Genomic DNA, 18887 nt, shown 5'->3' on the forward strand with positions numbered 1-18887 from the left:
CTATTTATTAAAAATCAAAAAAATATCAAATAGTTTTTGTATATTTATTAACACTCAAATATATACTATATAATATTTTTTAATCATAATTAGTCTAGAAATAGTTTCTCTAAATATATTTCACTAACTTTCGAATTATCAAGAAAAACTCAGGAAAATGTATACTAGCTCACGTTTTTTTAGTAAAAACCACCGAAATTTCAAAAAGCAAATAATATTTTTTACCACTCAAGAATATAGTCAAAACAATATTTATCCATAAGTAGTCAATAAATAGATCATCTGAATCATGTTTCACAATATTTGAACCGTCAAGCAAAATTACAAAAAATTGTATACTATATTACACGTTATTTATTAAAAATCGAAAAAAATGTCAAATTCATTTTGTATGTTTTTATTAACACTCGAATATAGACTATATAGAAGACGTTTATCCATAAGTAGTCTAGAAATAAATTATCTAAATATATTTAACTAATTTCCGAATTGTCAACAAAAACTCAAAAAAATGTCATTTTGTAGAGCTCATGTTTTTTTGTTAAAAAACGCTGAAATTTCGACCAAGTAAATAATATTTTTACCACTCAAGAATATAGTCAAAACAATATTTATCCAGAAGTAGTCAATAAATAGATCATCTAACCAATGTTTCACTAATATTTGAATCTTTCTGCAAAATTACCAAAAATCGTATACTATATAGTACACGCTATTCATAAAAAATCAAAAAAAATGTCAAATCTTTTTCGTATATTTCTTAACACTCATATATACCACGGAAGATTTTTATCCATAAGTAGTCTAGAAATGGTTTATCTAAATATAAGCACACGTTTTTTTGGTAAAAACCGCTGAAATTTTGAAAAAGTAATTAATATTTTTTACCACTTAAGAATATAGTCTAAACAATATTTATCCATAAGTAGTCAATAAATAGATCATCTAAACAATGTTACACAAACATTTGAATCGTCAAAGAAAATTACAAATAAATTGTATACTATAGTACACGCTATTCATAAAAAATCGAAAAAACGTCAAATCTTTTTTCGTATATTTCTAAACACTCAAATATACACCATGGAAGATTTTTATCCATATGTGGTCCAGAAATAGTTTATCTATATATATTTCACCAATTTTTGAATCATCAAGAAAAACTCAAAAATTGTATACTATATATATAGCACACGTATTTTAGTAAAAACCGCTGAAATTTCGAAACAGCAAATAAATGATTTTTACCACTCAAATATATAGCATAAACAATATTTATCAGTAAGTCGTCAATAAATAGTTCATCTAACCAATGTTTCACCGATATTTGAATCGTGAAGCAAAATTACAAAAAATCGTAGTACACGCTATTTATTAGAAATCGAAAAAATGTCAAGTATATTTTGTATATTTATTCACTAATATTTGAATCATGAAGAAAAACTCAAAAAAATGTATACTATATAATATTTTTAGTAAAAACCGCAGAAATTTTGAGTAAAAACCGCCGAAATTTTGAAAAAGCAAATAATATTTTTTACCACTCAAATATATAGGATAAACAATATTTATGAATTTGTAGTCAATAAATAGATCATCTAACCAATGTTTTACTAATATTTGAATCGACAAGCAAAATTACAAAAAATCGTACACGATATTTATTAAAAATCGAAAAAATGTCAAATCTTTATATACTAACCTTGAAGAAATGATCTAAAAAAGAGGTCTCCTTTGGTGCACTTTAGCTTTCTCAGCATCGATAATGGAGGCCACCATCTCCACAGATCTCTCGAGCTCACCATCCTCGTTCACAACCACGTAATCAAACTCCTTCAAACACCTAATCTCCTCTCTCGCCGCCGCCACCCTCATCGCCAAATCCTCCACCTTCTCCGTTTTCCGACCAATCAACCGATTCACCAACGCCGCCTCACTCTCCGCCACCACGAACACGAATACGGCACCGTTTTTCAATATCCGCCTCAGAGTGGAGGCCCCCTGCACATCGACCCTCAAAACGACGTCGCGCCCTTCCGCCACGTATTCCCTAATCTGCTGCTTCGGGATCCCTTTGTACTCGCCGTACACGAGCGCGTGCTCCAGGAGCTCGTTTCTCTCGATCATTTCCAGGAACTCGGCCTTCGTAATGAAGTGGTAGTCCTCACCGTCGATTTCGCCGGGGCGTTTGCGGCGGCTGGTGGCGGTGACCACGAATTGGAGGTCTCGTCGGACTTCTCTGAGGCGTTTGATCACAGCGTCTTTTCCGACGCCGCTGGGGCCGCTGATGACGATGATTAGGGGGTTAGGGTTTGGGGCTATGGGGTGAGAGCTGAATGTGGATCCGAGAGAGGCTTCTAGGGCACGAAACACTTCGGCCCGACCCGCAGTATCCGGGTGTGGAATTGGGAGCGGTACGGGTCTTCTGGATTCGTCCATGGTGGAATTTGTGGAGTGAGCGGTGCCTGAATCTGCAGAGGCGGTTGTGTGAAACCCTAACCCTAGGGTTTTGAAATTGGGCGAAAGTATTGGGTAAGAGTTGGAATTGGAAAGTGGGTTTGCGGGTATTGAAGAAGGAAGAAACGGGTACGGGTACGGGTAGGATTTTGATACAGAGGTGCACAACCTTCGGAGCAGCATCGAATGTACTGGAAACCTGCTCAACAATGGTGGTTTTCAGTTTCAACAAAATTTGAAGAAATAAATTTGAAATGCTTTTGGGGCCTGAAATGCTAATTGTAGCGGGACTTTTACTGAAATTGGCTTATTTGCAGCGGTAGCTTTTCATTTCAACTTTTCAAACTTTTTGGAAAACTGAAAACGCTCTCAACTAAAAAAAGTCGAGAATTAAGATTTTCGTGTTTATTCGATAAATCGACTGCCCGACGACAACATATAACACTATGGCCGATTCTGACAAGTTTTACGAGGTAAATCGAAGATAGTAGCGGTTTTTTTTGTTTTTCGTCGGGTTACCGTGCTGTGTAGCACGAGAATCCCAAAAATTAGGGATTCCCGTGCTGTACAGCACGGGAGAATCAAAAAAAAAAAAAAAAAAAAAAAACAAACTATAGGTCCCCGTCTTGGGGAGCACGGGAATATCGTGCTCCCGTGCCTTAGAGAACGGGGGTTTGAGTCTCCCGTGTCCTGGCGGACGGGAGTAGGGCACCACCGTGCCCTCCGGCACGGGAGCATTGCACCACCGTGCCCGCCGGGACGGGAACCCGTAACAATTTTTTTTTTTTTTTTTTTTTTTAATATTGTTATTTATATACTAATTATTACTTCTTATATCTTAATAGGGTACTGAAGGTGATTTTGACGATGAGTTTACAACTAATCGTGACAAAGCGTACAACGAGTACGAGGATCCCGACATGTGTTACGATGTTCCTCAAGACACACAAACAACTTCTGAGGATCACAGTCAACATTTCAATGTAGATCTTGAGTTTGAAACTGGGAAAGAATTAGTGGAATGGGCAAAAAAAATGGCTGCTACTCATGGTCATCGATTGATAGTAACTTCAAGCAAGAAAAACGTGTATGTAGTAATTAGATGTCATTTGTCTGGGGAGGGACGTGAGAAACGAACCGTAGGTGCGATACCACGGAATGTGGGAACAAAAAAATGTGGATGTCCTTTTCGTATATACTGTAGCAAAAATTCAAACGATGGACTATGGCGAATGAATTTAAAAAGTGGCACTCACACTCACCCGACAATACCGTATCCTACCGGACAAGGACCGGATAGTCGTTTGACACCAGAAGAATACGAGGTAGTGAAATTACTTAGAAGGAGCCACGTGAAGCCGGCATTAATTATGGATCGATTGAGAAAGGATAATCCACAGACATCAACGAGTGTGAAACATGTCTACAACCAACTTGAGAAGATGAAAAAAGAGAATATGGCGGGGAAGACTGTGATACAACACGTGATGTCGAACCTTCAAGAATCTGGATATGAATATTGGTATCGAAGTAATGAAGGTGATGATACACTTACTGATTTGATGTTCGCTGCTCCTATTTCGTTGAAACTTTTGCGGTTATTCTCTCACGTCATATTGATGGACTGCACTTACAAAACCAATAGGTATGTTGTTAATTAGTATTTATTATTGTGCTATTTTACATTGCTTGATTGCATTTGATATTTATGTATTTACGTAGGTGTGAGATGCCACTTTTGGAAATAATTGGAATCACTCCTGTTGGTATGAACTTTACAATTGTTGTTGCTTTCATGTCACATGAAGATGCAAACACATACGAATGAGCTTTGCGTTGTTTGAAATGTGCATTGGGGGGGCTGGTACCTAATGTGATATTGACGGATCGTGAATTGGGACTTATCAAAGCAATGCCCGTAATATTTCCAGATTCCGCTCATTTCTTGTGTTTGTTTCACATCAATAGAAACGTGGAAAAAAATGCATCGAGATTTATTGGTAGTACTAAATACGGGCTTATATTTCGGCGCATACATTGGGCAAAATTAGTGGAATCAAAAACCGAAGAAGAATACAATGATAATTACGAGGAAATGGTTAGACGCTATGGTTGTTACCCCAAATTGATATCATACCTTAACGATACTTGGCTAATTTACAAGCACAAATTCGTCAAAGCATGGACTAATAAGATTTTGCATTTTGGGAACACGTCGACATCTAGGTATGTTCGGTTTCATTATCGTCTTGTATTTTATATTATATTGTGGGCGCTTTTATTTATTAATTGTTATTTTAATGGCTATTAACAGGGTGGAAAGTGCTCATAAATCGTCGAAGGGTTGGATTAATGCTTCTACCGGTGGTGTGAACACCATTCAATATCAGCTCGACTCCGGGGTTGAGTATCAACTAACCAAGATCAAGGGTGAGTTTTCAAAATGCAGTTTGATCCGGCTGCACTCATCATCGTATCCGGTATTTCAGGGTTTGATATGCAAAGTCACACATAAAGCATTAAATTTGCTTGATGATGAGCTAAAAAAACCGGGGTTTCAAGACCCATCTCTTTGTGATCACGTTTTGTGGGATAGTCATGCACTTCCTTGTGCATGCCGAATTGCGTTGAAAATCCAGCAACGTGAGACATTTATATCTATGGATCTACATCCATTTTGGAGCCGGACCATGTAACTCAAGTGGGCCACTGAAAGTGTCAAACTCGTACCGAGACTTCCGTGCGCGCGCGGCCGGGACGGGAACATCATCATAATCGCTCTCAACATGGTCATGCTCCTCCTCGTGTCCCTCGTAGGGGATACCAGAATCTGCCCCTACAGATCGAATGCTACCCGCCATAGATCTAGAACTCTGATCTATGTGGGGAATCTCGTCCACGACCGGTAAACCAGTGTCGCGCTCCATAACTCTCCTACGACGATGAGATGCAGTCATACGAATGCGCTCCGCTTCCGCCTCGGCTTCAGTCGCGCATTGCCCGCCATACCGAAATTTAATCTTCGGAAATTTATCCGAACTCGAAGAAGAACCCATAAGCCCTTTCCCCTTGTCCTGACGTGCCATCTGTAAAAGATTAAAAAACAAATTAAATAAAATAATTAAAAAATAAAAAAATAAAAAAAAAAAATAGTTTGAATTTCCCGTTCTGCAGAACACGGGAACTTGAAGAATCTTCAAGTTCCCGTGTTCTGCAGAACGGGAAATTCAAAAAATTTCAAGCGCCCGTTCTCCAGAACACGGGAAACACAAAAATAATTTTTTTTTTTTTCGAAAAATTTAAATTTCTAAAATAATTTGGAACTCCCGTTTTGTGGAGAACGGGCACTTGAAGCACCCGTTTTCTGGAGCACGGAGAACTCAAGAACGTTGAATTTCCCGTGCTCTGCAGAACGGAGACCTCAAGATTTCTTGAATTCTCCGTTCTGCAGAGCACGGGAACTTCAACGTTCTTGAGTTCTCCGTGCTGCAGAAAACGGGTGCTTCAATTTTTTATTTTTTTTTTCCGAAATTTGCTAGATCTATTCTTAAACACGTGTTTTTACCTAAATTGGAATTGAAACTAATTAAAAGTAGTAGGAAATCGAAAACTTACCGGAATCGAGCCTCGTTTGTACGGTTTGAATGTCGAAAAAAATTTACGAAATTCAAATTTCTAGAGAGTGTTTGGGAGTAGGAGAGAGAATTTGCAAGTTGGAAAAATTAAAATGAAAAAGCTACCGCTGCAAATAAGCCAATTTCAGTAAAAGTACCGCTGCAAATAGTAACACCCTTTTGGGGGTGGTGTTTGCAAAACTTCTGCTATAAGCCTAAAAGAAAATTAAAAAATAAATAAAAAATAAAAAAATAAAAAAATTATATATATATATTTATTTTTTTGTATTTGGAAATGTGTACATTCGAAATCAACTGCATCTACAAAATTAGGGTTCATTGGGTAATTTATTACAGAAATGTTTCAACACACACAAAGGTTTAGAATATCAATAAGGTCATAATAGATTAATTAGCAAATATTCATTTCCCATTACACAAACAAAAAAAAGAAAAAGAAAAAAAAACAAGATGAACAAGATTAATCAAGTGTCAGTCATCTGGTTCTTGCAATGAGGTAGGATCAATCAAGGTACACAGTTAAATATTTAAATAGTATTCTTCGGGCGGTCGTCGGCTTCAACTCCTACATTATTCCCCGTCTCCAGCTTCAATCTGGGCCGTCCGATCTTGGATCAGTGATGTGAAACTTCACCACAAATGCCGATTCTTTGCATTTTTTATGATTCATTTTAGGGGTATCGGCAAATTTTATTTTTATTTTTAATACCAGTGGCTTCCGGGGCCACCTTGAGCAGCAGCAGCAGCAGCAGCGACTTTTCTTGCCAAGTAGGCATCCGGTTTGGGCTGAAGCCCGTTCGGCCCGTCTCCGGAACCTTCGGGAAGGCCCGATTGCTTCCTAGGGTAAGAAGAGTTGGGGCCGATATACTGAGCTGGTATACTAGGATTCCTTATTGTTTTTCGTTGTTCGTTTGCATCTACAGATGTTGTTGCTGCTGCTGCTCCACAGTTGTTGTAACGCAATACGGGACCCACAATCTTCCCTGGCCTCGCCGCACTTGCCCTAGCTGCGATGAATTCCGGAAAAAAAAAGGACAAATTAGAAAATATTTTGAAAATTGTATCGTAATAGGAACCAGGTGTGGAAATCGGATCAGAATTTGCACCCTGAAAAGGTGAAAATCGATATTTTGAAAATTGGAATGAAACAAGGAATTTTCCATTTTTTTAATCATCTAATATATAAAACTATCGAAATTATAACTGTAATTTTGAGAAATTTAAATAAGACTGGAAATCGGAATCTCGTATATATTCCAATTCCGATCTGAAAAATGCTGTAAAAATCGGAAATCAAAATTTTGGAATTCGGAACGAAAAATATTGTTCCAAAATCAGAAAATTTCGGATCAGAATCGGCGGAAACCGGAAATTCCATTCCAATTTCCACCTCGAATAGGAACCATTTGACATTATGCGACAAATAGTCGATGAATTGTACCTTGGATATTTTGAGGAGCTTGGATCTTCTCATCTTCTTTAACGGAGCACTTCGAAAATTCATTAGCCACATCACCAACTGAACTGTGGTTTGAGTTATCGGAATATAGTACGCATGTCCTGTGTCCAAACATAACCATTTTTAGTGGGCCCCACTACAATTCGAAATAAAAAACACGAACAAAGCTCCTTTAAGAAAAAGGAAAAAAAAAATACCTAGGCAAAGACGAAGAGTGTTGTCTCTCGGGTGGAGCTGCAGATCCGTTTTTCCAGTGCTCCTCAAGAAAGGCAAATTGCTTCTTGAATTTGTCCACAGCACTGTAAACGAGGAATGCAATTTAACTAACTAACTAATAAATACAACTTTAGAATAACTAATAACAATAATTAAATATAATATAATATAATTACCTTGGATACATGAAACTTGTGGGTTCAGCTCCCTCTAACTGCTCTTTCAACATTTTGGGGTGATATTCAAGAATTTCTCGATATATCAATTCTCGAACATCGTCTTTTGTGATTCTTCTCCTTTCGAATTCGAACTCCATTTTAGTAACCGGTTGTGCGGAAGGTTCTCTTTCCACTCTAGCCAAGTTACGGAAGTACGGATCTGCAAGAGCCTGATACAGCTCACAACAATCATTTTTTTAATTTTCTTTCAGTAATTAGGAAAAGTGAAAAAATAAATAATATACAAATATAACTAACCTCTTCTGCGGTAGGTCTATCCTTCGGATCGAAAGCAAGCATTCTTTCCAATAACCGAAGAGCAAAAGGGTCCGCGTTTGGGAATTTGTGGGACAAAGGAACCGCTTTTTTCTTTCTCATGCTGCTTAGGTATCTTCGTGCCTTTTCGTTTCTTATCTGTCACATTATATGGTTGAATAAATAAATTAATTAATTGATAAGCTTCTCTCTATATAAATATAAATATATATGTGGCGCACCCTAGCAATGGTTTCAGAAGGCGGAGTTCCCAATAAATCGGTCATAAGGTCTAATTGATGAACCACATTTTTTCCGGGGAATAAAGGTCGTCCAGTCAAAAGCTCTGCAAATATGCAGCCAATACTCCAAATGTCGATTGCAGGTGTATACTGCAAAAACAAGCAAAATAAATAAATTTTCGAAATTATTATCACCATCATCATAAAAAAGAAAAAAAAAGATGCACGGTGTTTATAAATATGTAAATTTCAAGCTCCATAACAGTTGAGATATTTATTTATTATACCTTAGAGAAAAAAGACCCACACAATTCGGGAGCTCTGTACCACCTCGTTGCAACATAATCCTACAAGTTATAAAAAATATATATATTTAATATCTAAGTAAATATGTACGAAGCACGTCGAGAAAAAAAAAATTAAAAAAAAAAAAAAAGGAAACAAAACATACTGTCCAAAATATTGCAGTGGGAGTATCGTTAAAGGCCACTCTAGCAAGGCCGAAATCACAAATCTTTAATTTGCAGTCGGCGTTTGCTAAGATATTCTTCGGCTTCAAGTCTCGATGAAACACATTAGCTGCATAAACAAACACCTTATAAATAATTTCCCTTTTAAAAAAGATATGTATATTTTGAGATTATTATTGCATAATTACCTGTATGTATGTATTTCATGCCACGAAGAAGCTGGTAAAGAAAGAACTGATAATGTTCGGGAGTTAAGTCATCATTAGCTTTAATGACCTGATGAAGATCCGATTCCATTAATTCGAACACTACATATATGTCCTTAAATTCCCTTCTAGAAGGTGGCAGCAAAATATGCTTTATTTCGACAATATCTGGATGGCGAAGAAGCCTAAGAAGCTTAATCTCTCGAAGAATACGTGTGGCATCTGAGACGTGTTCGAATATGTCGTTTATTTTTTTTATTGCAACTTTTTCACCGAGATGAGTGTCGTATGCTGAGCAGACAACTCCGTAGCTGCCTTTGCCTATTACTTCCTCGATTTTATATCTGCTTCCTTCGCCATACTCGGTGAAGAAATCTACATCAGACGCCTGCAATTAAAATAGTAAGTGCAGGAGTCAAAAATTAAGTTTTTGAGACGAAAAAATAGATATGAAGGCGAACAAATCCAAAAAAACGCGTAACTACCAAACGAAATAATTTGCTTTTGGACAAATTGAAAAAAGGAAAATCAAGAATTGATCGTTTTAACAATGCCCAATTAATTAACAAGATATGTCGATGGTTCAACTAACGACCAACAACGCCAAATACTTTTCGTTTTAACCAATTGTGAAATTGGAAAAACCTGCATTACATTCACTTTCGTTTCTCAGCGAAAACTGCAAGCGTTTTGATTTTTGACTATCGTATGATTGACTTTTCAATCTATACAGATCACGGGAAAAAACACCGGGCTGCTCTCAAAACTTATTCACCAGAATTCAAAAAAGAGAAACAATACTTGACAAGATTTTACCGTAGTGAATGTACGAAAAGGAAGACCAAGAAACTAACACAACTCAAATAACTAAAAAAGCTAAAACTACAGTCAACATACAAAAGTCATCCATACATTAACTCTTAGCATCTACCCATTTCTTGAAACCCTTGTTAATTAAATTCAACCCTAAATTGCAGAAAATCGAAATCATAACTCGACATGAAGATTCGTGAATTGTGAACCGTGACGCCCAGTTTGATAAATTTCAATAAATCGAATCAACATTCAAGAATCACTACCATCAAACCAATCATCAATACACAAAACAGACAGGCTAGAAAATATTGTACACAAGATATTGCGAAGCTGGAAGTGAAACACCGTACCTTTTTTCTTTGATCGGACTGCATATTTTATCCAAAAAGCATCTAAGAGACGAATCTATACTAAAACTCAGCAAGATTCGATCACCCAGCAAAAACCCCCAAATTTTAATTGGATCGGAAAATGAAGTGGACTTCAGAAATATAAATTAAAAAAAAAAGACAAAATTGTGAAGAAATCCCAGATGATATTTTCAAGTGAAACCCTCGAATACGATAAAGGGGTTGTTGGTTCAGAAAGAGTAAAATAATTAATAGGTATGAGAAATTTGTAGCTGAGAAAAAATGGGAGTTCGCCTAGATCGTTGGGCGATTATCTCTAGTGGGAAGAAATATATTTGTGGAAATGGGGGACAAGAAGAGAAGTTCGCAAAGTGTTAATGGGGTTTTAGAGAGAGAAACTCTAGGATTTAAAGGTAAAAAACCTGTGTTTGGATCTTCTAGAGAGAGAAAGAGAGGAGAGAGAGAGGTGTGGTCTGTGTTTACTGCACTGTTACTGAAACTCTTGGGGGAGAGAGAACAAAAAAACAGGGCATATACATTTAGATAAGGCTATTACAGATAATTAATTACTCATTCTTTGATTTATTATTCAACCAATTTTAATTTGTATTTTAATATTTTTATTAATGTCAAACATAATATAATAAATTAAAAAAATGGCTATAATAAATTCAAAATAATAAAATTCAGTAGAAAAAAATTGAATAATTAAATTTGGCACTTATTTACACATACAATCATTTATTATATTAATATTATATATAAATACACCAACATTTTATTATAGTAGCATGAGATCGGTGGCATGTGCGTGTCACATGGCTTGTAAGTGTAGCCTCTAGGGAATATAAAAGAAATTGGTATAAGTTGGAAGCTGTAAATTCTAGGTGTCCACAATGTGTTTTTTATACAATCTTTTTAATATTTGGAATTTGGTGAATAATTAAATAAATAATTAAATAGATATTAAAAAAAATATATACCAATAGTTTATAAAACACCACAAGAAAACTCTATTAATTCTCATACTTAAGAAAGCATATAACAGCTAGTTGTAAGGAACATTATTTATCTCTATCCTTTTGGAATAAGTATAATTCCTTTTTTTTTTTAAACGAGACACGTAAACCACTCGGTTAACAATGTGTGACAAAGAAACTCGAACATGAGTCAATTAACACATATTCACTTGCTCCAATCGATAGGTCAGGACGAGTAAGTATAATTATCATACTTGATGAATGGTCATAGTTAACAAAAAAAAAAATCATAAATTATTTGTGAAAAAATAAATAAATATGTGAGGACTAATTTAAGATCCATAATTATTTATAAATTTATTTAGATAGATAAATGTGGGGACCCAAAACAATAAAAATTGAAAGGGCCCAAAAGATCTCCACTTGTAACTTGACCACAAAGACCTTAGCATTATTAGTGGACATGATTTACAATTTGCATGTGCTTTGTTTGAAAGTATTTTCATTTATTATATGTAATTTTTATTTGGGAAAAATGTTCTTTTTATTTACGTTGTTAAATAAGTTATCTAGAATATGAAATAATGTTTATATATTTATATTTATAATCAGAATAGGTAAGATTTTTTATTAAATAGATCCATCCAAAAATACAATTTACATTGTATTTTCTCAATATTTCCATTTTTGATACATTTCAAACTGGAAATACTTATTAATTACATCTCAATAAATCTAAAACAACATTTATTTATTTAGGGAAATTGATTTAATATCTGAGATGCATTTCAAACCAATCCAACATGTCATTGTGAGATTCTGCTGCTTTCTTTAATGCGAATTCGGAACTGTTGTACCTTAGAGTCCAACCATGGTCAACTCCTGGTACTATCTTCACAAAACTATCAACCTGCACCCAACAATAATATTTAGCAAGTCGAACACGGTAAATAAATTTAATCGAATGCGTAAACTGTGACGGTAAAACAAACATTTGAATTTCAAGAAACGAAGAGAGTGTTGGTAGATGGATTCGTGGTGTGAGAAATTAATCGAAATTTTTACATGTAAATATAAATACAGGTAATTATTTGTTACCTCGGGCTTTGATTTCAAAATATTTTCGAATTCTTTGACAAGCTCTGGTTTGCAATAAGTGTCCTTCTCGCCTCCAAGAATTGAGATCGGAACCTTGTCTCCTGCGGATTGTTTATATATATAGTATTCTATTTTATTTTCTTACAACCAAGAAATTAAAAAAAGTGAATATTTAATTTAATTCTACCTTGAATATCTTCTGTAGTAGTGTACGTAGGATGTAGCAACACGGTAGCTTCGACGTAAGGATACTTCGACAGGTCTGCTGCTACTTTGCCTGCAACGAAAGTTTACATTTTCAACAAACCATATGATAAAAAAAAAATTAAAAACCGAAAAAATTTGCATAATTTTTTTTTAAATAATAAATATAAAAAAAGAAGAGAGAGACCTCCCCAGCAAAAACCAGCAACTCCAATCTTAGTAATGCCTCTGGCTTTTAAAGCTTCAATAATTGGAATTGCATCTTTAATTCCCTCTTCCTACAAAATCGAAACCTAGAATTTTCAGACATCATCGTTCCAGTTCTACAGAAAACTTTCGGGATACCACAATTCCCGATTTAATATATATTTGTCACCTTCGTTCTGAATTATTTAAATTTATATAAATATAAAACTCACAGGTGCATGCTTTTTCAACCAAGGAGTCAAAGGTGCTCCGTGTTGATATGGGTCGCCACGGAAAAAATCTGGAACCACAGTGTAATATCCAGCAGCAGCTACTTTATCTGCTATCTCCCTTCATATATAATCATATACGAAAACAATACGTATTAGTAATATATATATATATATATATATATATATATATATATATATTCAAAGGAAGCCTTGTTGAACTAGAGCTCGTTTACACCGGTATAGAGAGTACCTTGAATGAGAAGGAGCAAATCCTGCAGTAGATGGAAAAAAGAAAATAGAATCTGAGTATTGCAATTACAACTTTTTGTGTATGCAATTTATAAGCGATTCAAATTCATATTAGGCAATGAATTTTGACTTATTAACTAATATTCACGTAGTATCTTTATAAGAATCGAACCTTGTCTAAACCAACACCGAAACATGCTAATAATTATTATATTTCGAGAGATGTATCATATAATAAATCATGTCTATACTAGCATAACATCATATCCTACGCAAAAACGATGGGGGAAACTTTGTAGTACCCCTAGAAAAATAAATAATAAATAAATAAATAAAACGTTGAAAAATAATTGAATTAGGAAAAATACCAAAGACGTCGGTTATCAATATGATAGCAGTTTCGGAATGAGAAGGGCCTGAAATATAGCAATCGAGGCCTCCGAATTGTTTCACTTTCCCTTTCTCACAATAGTCGGATGACATTTCGATATTTGCATCGTTTTTGGAAATATCGAGGGATAGATTGGTATTAAAAAGGAGAAATAAACCTAGAAACAACATGTTGACTTTGATTGTCAGATACATGTTGTTTCAAATTAGGTTTGATTTTTCAGGACAGTTTCAAAATATAAATCAATAATATTTTGATAGTGTTGAATATGGTGTGAATGTATGCCCCTATTTATAATGCTTCAGAAGATTGAAATTCGGTTGGGAATGTGTGTACCTCCGCTTTCTATGTAGCAATTTGCAAGATCCACCATCTACAGTTATCAATCAACAAACAAATGTATCATATAATATAATGTAATATACAATCTTATTACGGGTGAATAACTATTTCAAGCAATATATTATGTAATACTATATGTTAGGACAAGCATGCATGAACAAAGAAAGCATCGGTAAATGGATTCATAATGTAAGAAACTGATCAATGTAAATATAAAGAATTGGTTTCTTACCTCAGACTTTGCGTTTAAAGCTTCGGAATCCAGCACCACCAATTTTATCAGCAAGCTTCCTTCATAGTTCATATATATATATAGTCTATCAATACTGTACCGTAAAAAAAGTCTGATTTTTTGTTCCATATTTTGGAATTATATTATATCACGTTCAAAACTCGGAAATCACAACACAAAATCAAAATACATCAGCATATTCTTGAAACTGATAACCGAAGGATTTTTATTATTTATAGATTTGAAATCCTGGCTTTAAATAAGTCAAACCAAAATAAGATTACATTGTATTTCTCCATATTTCCAATTTTGATACAATTTCAAACTAGAAAAACTTATTTATATTACAATAATCTAAAACAATTTTTTTTTGGAATTTGTTTTAATGTCTTAGATGCATATCAAACCAATGCAACATGTCACTGTGAGACTCTTCCGCCTTCTTTATGGCGAATTCGGTATTGTTGTACCTTAGCGTCCAGCCATGTGCAACTCCTGGAAATATCTTCACAAAACTATCAACCTGCACACACACCCAACATATACATACATATATTTATTCATCAATAACAAGATAAAAAGTCGAAGAAGAAGAAGAAATTCGTGTTTGTTTATATAAGTAAAAACAATAACGAAATGTATAAATTGTGACAGTAAAATAAACATATGAATTTCAAGAAACGAAGAAAGTGTTAGTAGATGGATCCATGACACAAGAAATTAATCGAAATTTATATGTTAATATATATACAGATAATTATTTGTTACCTCAGGTTTTGATTTCAAAATATTTTCGAATTCTTTGACAAGCTCTGGTTTACACAAATCATCCAACTCGCCACCAAGAATTGAGATTGGAACCTTGTCTCCTGAAAATTATTTTAGGTAACGTTGAGAAATTAAAAAGTGAATATTTTATTTTATTTTATTTTATTCTACCTCGAATATCTTCTGTAGTAGTGGATGTAGGATGTAGGATGTAGCAACACTGTAGCTTCGACATAAGGATGCTTTGACAGGTCTGCTGCTACTTTGCCTGCAACGAAAGTTTACACTTTCAACAAACCATATTAAAAAAATGGATAAAATTTGCTTAAATGTGACCTTAATTAATTATATAAAAAAACAATGAATATAAAAAAAAATAATAAAAAAAAAAAGAGAGAGAGAGAGACCTCCCCAGCAAAAACCAGCAACTCCAATCTTAGTAATGCCTCTTGCTTTTAAAGCTTTAATAATTGGAATTGCATTCTTAATTCCCTTTTCCTACAAAATCGAAACTAGAATTTTCAGACATCATCGTTCTAGTTCTACAGAAAATTCTCGGATTACTACAGTTCCGGATATAATATTAACTGACTGTTATGTGGAGATATATTTGTCACTTTCGTTCTGAATTATTCAAATTCATATAAAATATTGTCTGAATATAGAACTCACAGGTGCATGCTTTTTAATCCAAGGAGCGAAAGGTTTTCCTCGTACATATGGATCGCCACGGAAGAAATCTGGAAGCACAGTGTAATATCCAGCAGCAGCTACTTTATCTGCTATCTCCCTTTATATATATAGTAATCAACGAAAACATTACATATTAGTAATATATATATACACATACATATACATATGGAGGAGTATAATATTCTAATTTATAATCACAAATATATCAAAGGAAGGCTCGTTGAACTTGAGCTTGAAACGTTTACACCTGTTAGAAAGAGTACCTTGAATGAGAAGGTGCAAATCCTGCAACAGATGGAAAGAAGAAAATAAAATCTCAGTGTAGCAAATACAATATTACGATTTATAAGAAATTCAAACTCATATTAGTGAAAATACATGTTATATATGACCAACGGTATATTAGATTTCACGAGATGTATCATATAATAAATCATGTCTAGACTAGTATAACATCATATCTTATCCAAACATGATGATAGAAATTTTGTAAATACCCCTAAAAAATTAAATAAATAAAACGTTGAAAGAGAACTGAATTAGGAAAAATACCAAAGACGTCGGTTATCAATATGATAGCAGTTTTGGAATAAGAAGGGCCTGAAATATAGCAATCGAGGCCTCCAAATTGTTTCACTTTCCCTTTCTCACAATAGTCGGATGACATTTCGACATTTGCACCATTTTTGGAAATGTCGATGGACAAACTGGTATTTACAAGGACAAACAAACCTAGAAACAACATGTTTACTTTGACTGTCAGATTCATGTTGTTCCGAATACGGTTTGATTTTTCAGGACAGTGTTAAAATATAAATAAATAATATTTTGATAGTGTTGAATATGGTGTGAGTGTATCCCCCTTTTTATAATGATTCAAAAGATTGCAATTCAGTATCTCCGGTAGCAATTTGCAGGATCCATTATCCTACAATTATCAATCAACAAACAAAATTATCATATAATATAATGTCATATGTAATCATATATCCATTATCCTACAATCATCAACCAGCCCAAACAAAATATCATATTATATGATGTAATATATAAAGTAAGGCACATGTTCAATAATATAATCCTACTCTTTTGCCATGTCTCCAATAGTATTAACATCAAAATTTCATCCAATTCATTTAATTTTGACAAGTAAATGTTTATCTTCCTTTTTTACTTCAACCACTCAAAAAATTATAAAATATAATTATGACAATTTAATGTATAATTATATTTCATAATTACGTCAATATTTCATTAAAATGAGTAAGTCCGTAAAGATAAAGGTATCGGTTTCTTACCACAGACTTTGCGTTTAGAGCTATTTCGAAATCCAGCACCAGTCGGCACCACCAATTTTATCGTCAAGCTTCCTTCATCGTTCATATAAAAGGTTCGATAAAAACTTAAAAAAGGGGCTCAGAAAAGTAACAAGGTTAAACAGAGGAGTAGCCAGATTCTTCGAATTAAATTCAATGAATATCTTTTTTATAAATAAAAGTAAACGAAGATCTCATTTCGTTTCGTAAAGCTACTAACATCGTGTCCAAACAACAAGTATTCAAGTGAATAAATTGTTCATCAATACTGTGCAATGAAACAGTCTGATTTTTTTGTTCAATTTTTTCGGAATTCTATTATTATTAAGTTCAATCAACACTCAGAAATCACAACACAAAATCAAATAGAAAAATGAAGCAATAAAACAGAAAAAAGTATACCCAAATCGAAAAACGAAGTACTGAAACCCTAGATAAAATCCGAAGCAATAAACGACCGTCATCAGCCAAATCAAGTCAAACCAACAAAGTCAAATAGCAAAGAAGCACAAAATCATCTAGTGAGAGAAAAGTGAGCAAATACCAAAATATCTGAAGATCAAAAACTGATGACGGCAGTGGTCGGCGATGGGTGGCGGACGGTGGTAGGGATTGGTGTGGAGGGAAAAGTCTGTGGGGTTGAAAGTTGAATAATTAAAAATGATGGCGAATTTTAGTAATTAAGAAATTTGATTAGAGAGGGGTAATATTGGAAAGACATTGTTAAGGGCCAAGATGTAATTTGCCTTTTTCATTCATAAATGGCTTAATCATATTTTGCACCCTTGAAATGGAGTCTTTAGCCATTTTGTACCCTTGAAAAACACTTAATTGAATAATAAATGATAATTCATTTTTATCCTCCAACCTAATTCGAATGCATAAAATGCAAAAAATAAAAATTACACCGAATAATCAAAAAGATTATAAATGGGATTGAAATTAACATTTTTCAAAATAATATATTTATTCGAAAGTGAGAATTAATTAGATTTCAATTCCAAAAGATATCGAAAATTTGAGAATTCGTAATTTCAGAAATTGGAACGAAAAAAACACTTGTTATAAAAAGAAATAATAAATCAGATCATAATTAGCGGAATTTGAAAATTTTAATTTTCTTACTTACCACATTCTAAAATACACAAATATTATAAGTGTAACTTTTGTAAAATCGAATTTTCGGATTGGAATTGACGAAAATCGAAAATTTCGTTCCAGCTACTCGAGAAAGGGCAAAAAGGGAAATGTATAAATAAATAAAAGAAAAATGAATATAAACACACCACATATTCTATAGGCCATGCAAAAGGACACGCACACAGAACCCTAAATAAAAAGAGAAAATGCTCTTTACGGTTTAATAACTGCTATTTACCGTTCAAAGTAAAAAATAGTTTATCTCTCTAAAACTCCTAAAATTCTAAATTCTCTCCAATTACCCCCCATTCCAAAAATTTCAGAAAAATTTTTTTTTTTCGAAAAATTTCGAAATCAACCAAATTTCGAGCTTGGGCTTTGATTTTTTCAGGTAATTTCAACACCTACATGTGTTATATGCAATGGGTAACTCGATTTTGCAACCAATTTCATGTTTAAAAGCCCTACAAATCGATTTGTAGGGCTTTTGAAATTTTCGGAACTTATACCCCAACGCCCAAATCGGGCGCCGGCTGCATGAACGGACGCCCAAAGTGGGCGTCTGTTCATGCTGCCGGCGCCCGATTTGGGCGTTGAATCAATGTTTGAACGCCCGGTTTGGGCGTTTCCCGGGCGAACCGGCGCCCGGTCCAGGCGTCGGTTCGGCCGGGAAACGCCCAAACCGGGCGTTCGGTTTAAATTTTTTTTTTTTTTTTTTTTTTTTTTTTTTT

General features: G+C 34.2%; 5 protein-coding genes across 5 annotated transcripts in view; 1 reads left to right on the plus strand and 4 right to left on the minus strand.

Annotated features, from left to right (window-relative positions):
• Nucleotides 1–1513: 1513 nt before the first annotated feature.
• Nucleotides 1514–2717, minus strand: LOC105962540 (guanylate kinase 3, chloroplastic). Its single transcript, XM_012986857.2, has one exon. The coding sequence runs from the start codon at nt 2638–2640 to the stop codon at nt 1717–1719; it is 924 nt and encodes a 307-aa protein (XP_012842311.2). The 5' UTR covers nt 2641–2717; the 3' UTR covers nt 1514–1716.
• A 140-nt stretch (nt 2718–2857) lies between these two features.
• Nucleotides 2858–4135, plus strand: LOC148764864 (uncharacterized). The gene is made up of 2 exons (XM_088814666.1): nt 2858–2930; nt 3303–4135. Exons 1-2 carry the CDS (start codon nt 2904–2906, stop codon nt 4116–4118), a joined length of 843 nt encoding a protein of 280 aa, XP_088670792.1. The 5' UTR covers nt 2858–2903; the 3' UTR covers nt 4119–4135.
• A 2316-nt stretch (nt 4136–6451) lies between these two features.
• On the minus strand, nt 6452–10879 carry MPK16 (mitogen-activated protein kinase 16). The gene is made up of 10 exons (XM_012985750.2): nt 10325–10879; nt 9141–9546; nt 8934–9061; nt 8770–8829; nt 8483–8632; nt 8244–8399; nt 7944–8155; nt 7749–7850; nt 7534–7652; nt 6452–7099 (listed from the first exon to the last, which is right to left on the minus strand). The coding sequence occupies exons 1-10, from the start codon at nt 10346–10348 to the stop codon at nt 6795–6797; spliced, it is 1662 nt and encodes a 553-aa protein (XP_012841204.1). The 5' UTR covers nt 10349–10879; the 3' UTR covers nt 6452–6794.
• A 1039-nt stretch (nt 10880–11918) lies between these two features.
• Nucleotides 11919–18887, minus strand: part of LOC105961525 (endo-1,3;1,4-beta-D-glucanase) — a 74238-nt gene continuing 67269 nt past the window's right edge. The window contains exons 2-8 of the mRNA XM_088814669.1: nt 13643–13906; nt 13276–13297; nt 13026–13143; nt 12794–12884; nt 12590–12679; nt 12403–12503; nt 11919–12214 (exon numbers count right to left, since the gene is read on the minus strand). Coding sequence (XP_088670795.1) covers nt 12074–12214; nt 12403–12503; nt 12590–12679; nt 12794–12884; nt 13026–13143; nt 13276–13297; nt 13643–13859 — 780 coding nt within the window. The 5' untranslated portion in view covers nt 13860–13906 and the 3' untranslated portion in view covers nt 11919–12073. The remainder of the gene's footprint in view (nt 12215–12402; nt 12504–12589; nt 12680–12793; nt 12885–13025; nt 13144–13275; nt 13298–13642; nt 13907–18887) is intronic.
• LOC105961554 (endo-1,3;1,4-beta-D-glucanase) lies at nt 14439–17699 on the minus strand. The gene is given in 10 exon segments (XM_012985784.2): nt 14439–14762; nt 15008–15108; nt 15179–15197; nt 15199–15275; nt 15415–15505; nt 15680–15797; nt 15964–15985; nt 16253–16628; nt 16999–17070; nt 17561–17699. Coding segments are annotated over 8 exon segments (786 nt in total). The 5' UTR covers nt 16470–16628; nt 16999–17070; nt 17561–17699; the 3' UTR covers nt 14439–14621.

Source organism: Erythranthe guttata, chromosome 14, assembly GCF_056151865.1.
Source record: "Erythranthe guttata isolate IM_541 chromosome 14, IM_541, whole genome shotgun sequence".
In the NCBI taxonomy this organism is placed as follows: Eukaryota; Viridiplantae; Streptophyta; class Magnoliopsida; order Lamiales; family Phrymaceae; genus Erythranthe; species Erythranthe guttata.